Consider the following 12,069-nt stretch of genomic DNA (forward strand, 5'->3'; position numbering starts at 1 on the left):
TTCAAATTCTGCTCTTGAGAGTCAGATTTTCCAATCAGTTAAGGTCACTTTAATTCTGTTGAATGCTTGTGAGTTGCTGCATGCTTTAATCTTACTTGTAATATCTATTTCATGTTGTAATGTAGTATTTGAGTGGTTGCATTGCAATGATTCTTTGTCATTGTGTTAACTGCCATACAGAAGAGGGATATTAATTAGTGTGAAGAACTGCTCTTCTACAGAAATTGTTGTGCCCCTTCAGAAGGAGAAGACCCATCAAAGCCAGATATAGGCAGTGGAAAATTCTGCTTATATATGGCTTAACTTTCTGCCTACATCAGCTTCCTCCTCCGACCTCTTTCCCTATATCTTGGGGCAGGGTGTGATTGGGTCTGAAGGGAAGGGGGATATGATGGATTGAAGAAAGAAGGCCATGAGGGACATGCTTAACAAAAGCCACCCCGTTTAGATCCATTATTTGTCACTATTTTCTATGACTGCTTGATACCATCTATCATGTCAGTTTATTGTTCAAGCAAGTTTCTGGTTTACAGACCTGTCCTGTGTTGCAACAGGGCACATGAACCTTCTGTCATGAAAATTAAAACAAAGCTATTAAATGTTTTTTAAAAAGTCAAAGGCTTTAATTCGTCTCGTCTGTGCAATACGTATGATTGCAATAGTTCTTTTTAACAGGCCAGAGCTATTGTTAGATTCCAGAACTCTAAAATTCAGCACGTGGACGCACAACACTTTGCTTTTAAATTCTTTGTAGCTCCCTTGTAAACTATACATTTCCATTTTTTTGTTTCAGTTTTAAAGCCATAAAACAACTCCAAGTGGAGGCCAAATGTTTTATATTTTTTCTCAGTGGGCTGTTGCCAACTACATGTTTGTTCCCCTTCCCTTCCAATATCCCAGTGTGCTGGATGGGAGAGGATTGTGTAGGACTATAACACTGTCCTTGAGCCACAGGGAAATCTATTTGTTCTGGAGGAAAACCCTAGTGGAGAGAGTTCTTGGTTTGTAGAGCCCTGCAGTGGAGTCAACCTACAAGGTACACAGGAAACCCTCAAATCAGCCCTAGTTTTATATAGGGCACCTGAGTCTTAGACTTTTTGTGAATTGCACAAGACTGTTCTCATCCACTAAGATAAGATACAGATGGAAAAGTGTATGGAACCCACTCTACTATGGTTGCCAAAAATAACACCAAGATTCAGAACAAAGTGATTTAAAACAAGTCAGGTGTTAAGACACTGAAAATTCTATTTGCTGATGAACTCTTACTAACACCATGTCTACATTATGACAGAATTATGTCAACATAAGTTACATCAGTGTGCAGCTACCACAGTTAGTAAATTACGTGTGTGTGTGTGTGAGAGAGAGAGAGAGAGAGAGAGAGAGAGAGAGAGAGAGAGCGCACTTGGCTCCTTGTGTTGACCATATGCATTCTCACCACAAGTGACTAAATTCGTTGTTAGTGTGAGGCACTGAGGGATGCCTCATGAAAGCAGCATAAACAACACAGTGCCTAACCTGACTCAACATCCCTTGGGGTGTTAACTCAGTGTAAAGAGGCATTTTTGTCAGTAGGAGCAAAATATAAGCAAAGACACTTCCACAGTTAGGTTGACACAAGGCAACTTATGTCGGCTTAAGCCTGTACTGTAGACCCGGCTTCAGGCTCTCTGCTGTTGCATTCGTTTTCCTATATGGAATAAAACAAATTTATTAATGATGAAAATTGTAAAGGTAGCAACCTTATGACTCATGGATGACTTGTGTTCGGGAGCCTAAAATAGTAAGATGCCATGCTTGAAGATCTGCTATATATATATTGAAAAAAATTGCTCATTTTGACTGAAGAGTCATCTTATTATAGCCATCTTATAATGAAGAGTCATCTTCATCTTATTTGAATGAAGAGTCATCTTATTATAGTCATCTCCATTCTTGCACTCCTCTAAATCTTTGTCATTTCTCTCCATGTAGCTTGTGGATGTGACCTGGCTCAAGGAGGATTTTTTGTGAGACAGGGAGACTACATCTGTACTTTGGACTATCAAAGACTCTATGGCACACGGTGCATCAGCTGTGATGAATTCATTGAGGGGGAAGTAGTTTCAGCACTGGGGAAAACCTACCACCCGGCCTGTTTTGTGTGTGCTATTTGCAGGTATGTTTTTCAAATAAAAATTATATTTTGATCATGTACAGTTATATTTTGAAAGAAACAAAAGCCAGGAATCCATAGGGTGGCTCAAAAGCAAAACATCCTCTTATGCATTTGGTTCTACTATTCTGTCACCATTTATATTTATGGGCGTTCAAGTTGAAATAGTTCTGTCTTTCATTACCATCTACGGGTACGTCTGTCGGCAGAGGCATGTAGATTTGTTTATTCAGCAAAGGTAAATGAAGCCGCGATTTAAATGATCGCGGCTTCATTTACATTTACATGGCTGCCACGCTGAGCCGACAAACAGCTGATCAGCTGTTTGTCGGCTCACCACTAGTCTGGACGTTCCCCCTGTCGACATCAAAGCCCTTTGTCGGCAGCCCCGGTAAACCTCATTCCACGAGGAATAACGGGGCTGCCGACAAAGGGCTTTGATGTCGGCTGTTTGTCGGCTCAGCGCGGCAGCCATGTAAATGTAAATGAAGCCGCGATCATTTAAATCGCGGCTTCGTTTACCTTTGCCTACAACCCTAATCTACATGCCTCTGCCGACAGAGGCATGTAGTCTAGACACAGCCTACCTGTGCTACTTAATAATTACTTAATTATTGCAGCCAAATTTCTAGAAGTGCTTGCTAATTCTATGTGCCTTAAATGGTGTGTCCAGCTTTGAGATATCTTATTTCCAATTTGCTGAGGATCTTCAGCTGCTGTTGAAGTCAGTCCTCTTTTCCCCAGACATCACTGCTGCCTTACCTCTCTGGTTTCTACTGTATTGTCCTAGAATGACACTCTGCTGCAGACATGGTTAACAGACTGAAAATCAATACATTTATTTATAAGCAGATGAATATTCCTCTCAGAAAAAAAAGAGAAATAAAAAATACTCAGTGAGGTTCTGATCCTGTATACATTTACACATGGTAGCAACTTTAAAAATGTGGAGTGATATTTATTAGTGTGCAGAGGGCTAGCACTGGTGTGTATGCCACTATAATCTCCAAAATGAATGTTCAGTTGAACATAAGTACCAAAAAAGGCCTAGGAATGACCCTCTTGGTAGTAGAGAGTTTCACTCATGAGTTTCATTGGGTTCAATGGGACTTATCCACATGTATGTATTTGCAAGATTGGGACCTAACCCTGTAACTGAAGTTTTTCTGGGGGTGTTAGAGTAAGATTGATACTGAACTGTAGCTTGATTCCTTATTATGCAAATAACTAAATGCCCATATATCAATGATTTAAGATTTTAGTGAGAATTTGTAAGACATGCAGTTTTATAATAATAATTCAGAGTAAATGGAAATACAACATTATTCTTTATGATAAATTATGAACATTTACGGGTAAGATAAAACAGAAAAAATGTAATATTAAAACTGGAACAAAAACAGGCAATAATACCAATCTAGATACAGCTGAGAGCACATATTATGGGAATCCCATCTCTTTAGATTTTTGTTATTTATCCAAAAACATGTTCTCTTGGGAGACAGTAAATTAAAAGCACTTGGGGAAGGAGAAAGAATATTGGAAAAACTTAGAAAGAAACAATTAGTAAGAACAAAAGACCCATATAGCCAAGGATCTTGTTTTTCAACAGTGGCCAATGTCAGGTTCCCTGCTCAGAGGGAATAAATAGAACAGATAATCTATTCCCTTTTGCTCATTCCCAGATTCAGGAAAACAGAGGCTAGGGACACCACCCTTTCCCACCCTGATTAATAGTCATTGATGGAGGTATCCTCAATTAATTTATCTAGTTTTTTTTAACCCTGTTACAGACTTGACTGTGTGTTGTGTGAAGAAATACAGTAAACTTCCGATAATCCGGCAACTTTAGGACCCAGGGGGTGCCGGATTATCAGATATGCCGTACTATAGGAAGGGGGGGGGCTATGAGGGGTCTGGGGTGGAGTGGGGGGGATGCACCCCTCGGCGCTGTGGGACCAACCCGACAGCACCCCAGCTGCTCTGCCTCCGACTTCTCCAAGTCAGCTGCTGCTGAAACTGACCAGTGGCTGACTCCGGGAAGACTGGGGAACAGCACGCTCTGCCCCAGGCTTCCCGGAGTCAGCCGCTGGTAAGTTTCAGCTGCAGCTGACTTTGGGAAGTCTGGGGCAGAGCAGCTGGGGTGCTGCCGGGTTGGTCCCGCAGCGCCGAGGGGCAACGCTACGGGACCAACCCGGCAGCACCCCAACTGCTCTGCCCCCGTCTTCCCCGAGTTAGCCGCTGGTCAGTTTCAGCAGTGGCTGAATCGGAGAAGCCGGGGGCAGAGCAGCTCCAATCGTCTGGCTGCCCGGAGCACTTCTGGGTTCCTGATGGTGCCAGACCATCAGGTGCTGGACCATTGGATGCCGGACCACTGGAGTTTTACTGTACTTCCTTTTCTTTGTTTTAAACCTGCTGTCCATTCATTTCATTTGGTTACCCATAGTTACTGTGTTATGAGAAAGAGTAAATAGAACTTCCTTATTTAATTTCTTCATACCAGTCATTGTTTTATAAACCTCAATCATATGTCCCCTTAGTCATCTTTTTTCCAAGCTGAAAAGTCCCAGTCTTATTAATAGCTCTTCATATGACAGCTGTTCCATACCCCTAATCATTTTCGTGATCCTTTTCTGAAATTTTTCCAATTCCAATGTACTTTTTTTTTTTTTTTTGAGATGAGTCCCCCGATCTGCACACAGTACTCAAGATGTGGGTCTACAATGGTTTTAGATAGAGGCAGTATATTTCCTATCTCAGTCTTTATCCATTTGTTTGTTTGACTGCCACTGCACATTGATTGGATGTTTCCAGAGAATTTCCACAATAATTCTAAGATCTCTTTCTTGTGTGGTAATAGCTAATCTAGACCCCATCAAGTTATATGTATAGTTGAAATTATGTGTTCCAGCGCGCATTACTTTGCATGTATCAACATTAAATTTAATTTGACATTTTGTTCCCCAGTCACGCAGTTTAGAGATGCTTTTGTAGTTCTTCACAATCTGCCTGAGACTTAACTTCTTGATTAGTTCAGTATCATCTGCAAATTTTGCCCCCTCAATGTTTACCCCCTTTTCCAGATCATTATGAACGTGTTGAATAGGACTGGTCCTAGTAAGGACAGCCAGGGGATACCTCGCTCCATTCTGAAAATTGAACATTCATACTGACCCTTTGTTTCCTATCTTTTAAAAAGTTATCAGTCCATGAGAGGCCCTTATCTCTTATCCTGTGACAACTTACTGTGCTTAAGAGTTTTTGGTGAGGGTTAATCCTTGCAAAAGCTTACTGAAAGTCTAAGTACACAGTATTTGCTGGATCCACCTGTCCATGTGTTTGTTGACCCCCTCAAAGAATTCTAGTAGATTTATGAGGCATAATTTCCCTTTACAAAAAACATTGACATAAAACAAATTGTGTTCAATATGTGTCTGACAGTTTTGTTCTTTCCTGTAGTTTCAACCAATTTGCCTAGTACTGAATTTGGGCTTACTGTTTCATGATTGCTGGGATCACCTCTGGAGCCCTTTTAAAAAATTGGCATAACATTACCGTATTTTCCGGTGTATAAGGTGACTGGGCGTATAAGACGACATCCTAATTTATTAGTTAAAAGATAGGTTTTCGTCTTATACTCGCCGTATAAGACTACCCCCCCCCTTAAGAGGCCAACCGGCAGCGCCCCAGCGCCCCTCCGCCTCCCCAGCTTTGCTCCCGGTGTCTCTGGTCTCCTGGAGACGGGACTCCACCACGGCTGCGGCTTTGCTCCCGGTGTCCCTGGTCTGCTGGAGACGGTCCCCAGCAGACCAGAGGCACCGGGAGCAAAGCCGCAGCAGCGGCGGGGTCCCGTGCCTCTGAGGCTTTGCCAGAGCAAAGACTCAGAGGCGCGGGACCCCTCCGCCTCCCCGGCTTTGCTCCCGGTGTCCCTGGTCTGCTGGAGACGGTCCCCAGCAGACCAGGGGCACCGGGAGCAAAGCCGAAGCGGCGGCGGGGTGCCGCGCTTCTGAGGCTTTGCTCTGGCAAAGCCTCAGAGGCGCGGGACCCCGCCATGGCTGCGGCTTTGCTCCCGGTGTCCCTGGTCTGCTGGAGACGGTCCCCAGCAGACCATAGGCACTGGGAGCAAAGCCGAAGCAGCGGCGGGGTCCCGCGCCTCAGAGGCTTTGCCAGAGCAAAGTCTCAGAAGCGCGGCACCCCGGCGCCACTTCGGCTTTGCTCCCGGTGCCTCTGGTCTGCTGGGGACTGTCTCCAGCAGACCAGGGACACCGGGAGCAAAGCCTCTGAGGACGCCGGCAGCGGGACAGCCGCGGCGCGCCTGGGCTGCCCCGCTGCCGGCTTCCCCCAAGGCTTTGCAAAGCTGCGGAGGGGCTCGGGCAGCCCAGGCGCGCCTGGGCTGCCCCGCTGCCGGAGCCCCTCCGCGGCTTTGCTCCACGTCTTCCTGGTTTGCAGACCAGGGAGACGCGGAGCAGCTTTTCTTGCCCCGGAGTACAGGGGCGGCGGGACCACGAGGTCCCGCAGTCTGTGTCCTCCGGGGCGAGAAAAGCCCCATTCGTACCTGCAAGTCGGGGACTGCCTGTATACCTGGCGTATAAGACGACCCCCGATTTTTGGGGGATGTTTTTTAGCATAAAAAGTTGTCTTATATGCCGGAATATACGGTAGCTAACCTCCAGTCCTTTGATACAAAGGCTGATTTAAATGATAGGTTGCAGACTACAGTTAGTAGTTCTGCAATTTCAGATTTGAGTTCCTTGAGAACTCTTGAGTGAATAACATTTGGTTCTGGTGACTTATTACTTATGTTCCCCTAAGCCATGTGGCCATGCAGCTTCCCATTAAGCCCTTTGCAGGGGCTAGGGCTGCTGCAGGGAGAGACCCCTCCCCAAGATCTGAGCTGCTGGGTACAGCAGCAAAGAGCAACACCCTGGCTATGTCTAGACTGCAGGCTTCTTTCGAAAGAGGCTCTTTCGAAAGCATCTTTCGAAAGAGCCTCTTTCGAAAGATCGTGTCTAGACTGCAGGCGGATCTTTCGAAAGAGCAATCCGCTTTTTCAAAAGAGAGCACCCAGCGAGTCTGGATGCTCTCTTTCGAGGAAGCCCTATTTACATTGAAGAACGCCTTCTTTCGAAAGAGGAACTTTCGAAAGAAGGCGTTCTTCCTCGTGAAACGAGGTTTACCGCCATCGAAAGAAAAGCCGCGTTCTTTCGAAATAATTTCGAAAGAATGCGGCTTGAGTCTGGACGCAGGGGAAGTTTTTTTGGGAAAAGGCTACTTTTCCCGAAAAAACCCCTGAGTCTGGACACAGCCCCTGTGAGCCCCAGCACCGAGCCACCACGGCCTGGGGAAAAAAAACCCTCCTCACCTCTCCAAGCAGGGAGCCATCCAGGTAAGCCTGAGCCCGAACCCCCGGGGAGCTTGAGCTGCCCTCCAGCTCTTAACATCCTCCTGCACCCCAGAGCCCTCTTCCCAGGCCCCACCCCAAAGTGCACATCTGTAGCCAAGATCCTGTCCCCCCTCCTGCATCCCAACCCACAGCCCTGAGCCCCACCCCAAATCCTGCACCTCCAGCCAGAGCCTTTCTACCCCAGAACACTGTCTCAGCCTTTAGCCACTCAAGCTCAGCCCCACTCTAGAGCTTGCACCTGCAGCCAGAACCCTAACACTCCTGCACCCCAGTCCTCTGCCCCAGCCTCAGCCCCCTTCCACATGCAGAACCCCTTGGCCCTGCTCCCGCCATATGAATTCATTCGTTTTGTTATGTGCACCAATACGAAGGCGATGTGTCACACATCACCGCTCCATTGGTACACATAAGAAAATTCATCCTGCTCAGGGGTAGGAAAAATTTGAGGGAACACTGCTTATTACTGTTTAATTTATCAGTTTGTTCCAAAATCTCCCCGAATGGCACCTCAGTCTAGGACAATTCTTCAGATCTGTCACCTAAAAAGAATGGCTCAGGTGTGAAAATCTCCTTCACATCTTTGGCCATCAAGACTAATACAAAGAAGTTTCGCTGCAATGGCCTTATCATCCTTGAGTGCTCCTTTACCATCTCCATCATCCAGTGGCCCCACTGATTATTTAGCAGGTTTCCTGCTTCTGCTGTTCTGAAAACATTTTCTCTATCACTTTTTGAGCCTCTGGCTAACTGTTCTTCTAATTTTTTTGGCCTTCCTAATTATATTTTTATACTTCACTTCCCAGAGTTTAGGCTCCTTTCTTTTTTCCTCGCTAGGATTTTACCTCCACTTTTTAAAGGTTGCCTTTTTGTCTTTTCTGAAGTTCTGCCAGTCAAGCTGGCCCTGCTCATGGAACTGGAAGCATTTCAGAGAATGCTACCATGGAGGTCCTAGACTTTCAATCTCTTACCTAGCAGCTTAATTTGGCCTCGAGGACCTCTCTCCGTTCCTTCCCTATCTGATTGGTATCCACCAGTGCCATGACCACTGGCTCTTTCCCATCACTACAAATAAGTATCAGGCATTGGGGGGTGCAAAGGGTGTGAATTCTCCCCTCAGAGTCCCCCAAGTAAGCATGCTCTGGATGGCCGGGGGAAAGCAGGAATGGCTCACTGCCCGAGCCTCCCTCTCCCATGCTCCTGGGACTGATTCCTCCCCCACCTTCCCCAGGAGTGAGGCTGGGGGCAGGGCTGGGACCTTGCTCCTGGGGGGAAAGGGGAAGAAATCAGCCCCAGCCTTCCCCTGACCAGGCCATGGAAGAGGGTTGCTCAGGCAGCATGCTGCTCCTGCCTTCCCCTGGATGGCTGGAGTATGCTTACTTGGGAGATCATGGAGGAGCAGAGAGGGTGTTCGCACACTTGTGGTCCACATTTACAACTCCCCCCCCCAAAAAAAAATCCTGTGTATAGGCCTGAATATCTCCGCTTTATTATCAGTAACATAATTTACAAGTTCAAAGGCTGGATGAAGGATATCAAACACACACACAATTGTCCTCAGCCTTCTCAGTATAGGTGTGCATATAATGGCTACATTTATAAACAAATCTATTAGAGACCAAATTTCTGGTGCCCTTTCTTCTTAATACCAGACCCAGAATCACTCAATTAAGGAAAGAAGAAAAAATCCTTGATATTATTTTCTGACCAAATATTAGTGACTCCTCAATTAGGATTTCATTAGGTTTTAAAATTGAAACCTAAATTATTTACCAGGCTGTAATTAGCCCTTTATTGTGGTCTGTAATGTGGATGTTTATAGTTCCAGCTGAAACAGTTCCCTAAAAGTTCAGAGTAAGCTTCAACAATGGTTAAACTACTTAACTCTTTGCTCCCTAACAAAGCAAGCTCAACCGCAGCCAAGAAAACCAATATAATCTGCTACACGGATTACTGTTAAATACAGACCTAAAAAAGCTGACTTGCTCTTTAAAACTTCAGATCCCAATACAATAGCACTTCACCCAAATAAATTCTGTCAGTCTCCCTGCCAATGTTCCCTCTAATTTTTCTATCTCTGTCTGAAATACATTTTGTTATATGCACCGAGGCATGCGTGGATGTGCACCACCAGTAGAAACACATACTGCCAGCTGTGGGCACTGTGGGCTGTCTGTTAATCAGCTGGGTGACATTAGAATCTCTCCCGGGTGGCCACCTATGTGTGCAATTTACAGGGAATGCTGCCCCCTGCTCTATTTGTTATCTAGAATGTCACATGTTTGGAGTACAAGTGAGTCGAGGCAAAACCTTTATTGTGCTGAGCTTCCCAATTGTTACTGTCTCAACAACAGCGCAAACTTGCTACAGCCTCTTCCCCAGGAAGGCACTCCAATTTATATTGCCTCCATCCTATTCAACTGCTTTCCATGTTACAAGCAGGAATCAATTCATCTTCCCCATCAGGGTTCGTTCTAGCATCTGCTTATTGTGTGGGTCAGCAGAAAAAACCCGTCATCCTATTACATTAGAAATGCAGGGATAGGTTCTCAGCTGTTGTAAATCAGCATAGCTCCATATGGCCTAGTCTTTGCAAACCAGACATGTTTTATACTTCCTGTAAGAAAGGGTGTTTTTATACAAACACTATGAGACATTCTTCATCAATATTTGATTTTGTACTGAGACTCAGTGAAAGTAATATGAAATAGGCATTATATATAATATATTCAAGTAAAGATGCACTTTGATGTCAAAGACAAGCACTTAAAATGCAATCATTTTTCAGAAATTGAACAAGTTGTTTCAGGGCTAGGATTTTAAAGTCATCTTTACCTCCAGAAAAATCAGATCTCTTTTTACAAGTGATTTTGAGGGCACTCTGCATTCAAGAATGATGTGTTCCGTATGTTGCAGGATTAGTCACCAAATAAACACCTTTGTAATCTGTGTTCTCTAATTGCTAAAGTAACTCTTTATATTGTTCTAATTGTTAATACATTGAAGAGCAAGGCAGTGATTTTTGAAACAACACTTCTAATAATGACACTTGCAACAGCATCTTCTTGGCATTAAAAAAGACAAGATTATAATAACAAGCAATGGGTTGTGAAAGTGTGCTTTCTTTCAAATAGTAAAAACGGTCAGAGAACCAAAGCAGATGCAGTAAACTAGAGCAAGGAAAACCAAAATCAGCAGGCAAAAAATTGAGTCATATACATTTTGGCTACGTCTAGACTGGATCCCTTTTTCGTAAAAGGGATGCAAATTAGACGTATCGCAATTGCTAATGAAGCAGGGATTTAAATCTCCCCTGTTTTATTAGCATAAAAATGGCTGCCGCTTTTTTCCGGCTCGGAGCTTTGCCGGAAAAAGCGCCAGTCTAGACGCGGATCTTTCGGAAAATAAAGCCTTTTCCAAAAGATCCCTTATCCCTCTTAAGGGATAAGGGATCTTTCGGAAAAGGCTTTATTTTCCGAAAGATCTGAGTCTAGACTGGCGCTTTTCTCCGGCAAAGCTCCGAGCCGGAAAAAAGCGGCAGTCATTTTTATGCTAATGAAGCGGGGGGATTTAAATCCCCGCTTCATTAGCAATTGTGATACGTCTAATTTGCATCCCTTTTACGAAAAAGGGATCCAATCTAGACATAGCCTTTGTGGCTCTTTTGATAATACTGCTATTGGAATATCTTGTCACTGGATATCCCAGAGCAGAGGGTAGGATTATCTGTTGCTCCCCACCTTTGTGTTGAGTTCTTTATAAAGCATGCATGTCAGTAAGCCAAGTCTTTCATAAAGTATTGAACTGGGATTAGTTTGTCAGAAGAGTGATCAGCTTCATTGTTCACAATAATCAAAGAGGGAGGAGAATATGGGTAAGTTGGGTTTAATTATTGTACTATATTGTTATAATGGTATATTTATAATAGTATAGTTTTATGTTTATTTCCACTAAAGAGTACATTTATTAAAAACATTTATTTGACTATCTATTCCTGAGGATTGCTTACTTATGATTTACTCTGAAACTAAATGTTTTTGAAATCATTAAAGAGTCCTACAAAAAGTGAAAATTAGGTCAAGTTACAAAGCATGAATACAAACAAATTACAAAAGGTATGTAGAGGCAAAATTAGAAAGGCTAAGGCACGAAATGAGCTCAGATTACCTAGAGACATAAAGAGGAACAAGAAAACATTCTAAAAATATGTTAGAAACAAAAGGAAGACCAAGGACAGGGTAAGTCCATTACTTAATGAAGAGGGAAAAACAGTAACAGAAAATATGAAAATGGCAAAGGTGCTTAATTAAGGACTTCTTTATATTGTTTTCCATCAAGAACGTTGGTGGTGATTGGATACCCAGCATAGTGAATGCTGGTGAAAATGAGAAGTTTAGGAAGTTCAGAAGTTAAAATAGGAAAAGAATAAGTTGAAAATTATTTAACAAGTTGGGTGTTTTCAAGTCATGAAATGCCTCCTAGAATACTGAAAGACCTGATAGAGGAAGTA

At 43.9% G+C, this 12,069-nt stretch overlaps 1 protein-coding gene across 10 annotated transcripts in view; it reads left to right on the plus strand.

The window, feature by feature from the left end:
• Window positions 1-12,069, plus strand: part of ABLIM2 (actin binding LIM protein family member 2) — a 222,069-nt gene that overhangs the window by 79,606 nt on the left and 130,394 nt on the right. For all 10 annotated transcript variants that reach the window (XR_012904395.2, XM_075930800.2, XM_075930803.2 and 7 more), the window contains exon 3: window positions 1,978-2,161. Coding sequence is in view for 9 of the 10 variants with exons in the window: in XM_075930800.2 (XP_075786915.2) it covers window positions 1,978-2,161 (184 nt within the window). In the remaining variant the exon portion in view is untranslated. The remainder of the gene's footprint in view (window positions 1-1,977; window positions 2,162-12,069) is intronic.

This window comes from Pelodiscus sinensis, chromosome 4 (genome assembly GCF_052426305.1).
Source record: "Pelodiscus sinensis isolate ZL-2025 chromosome 4, ASM5242630v1, whole genome shotgun sequence".
Taxonomy (NCBI): domain Eukaryota; kingdom Metazoa; phylum Chordata; order Testudines; family Trionychidae; genus Pelodiscus; species Pelodiscus sinensis.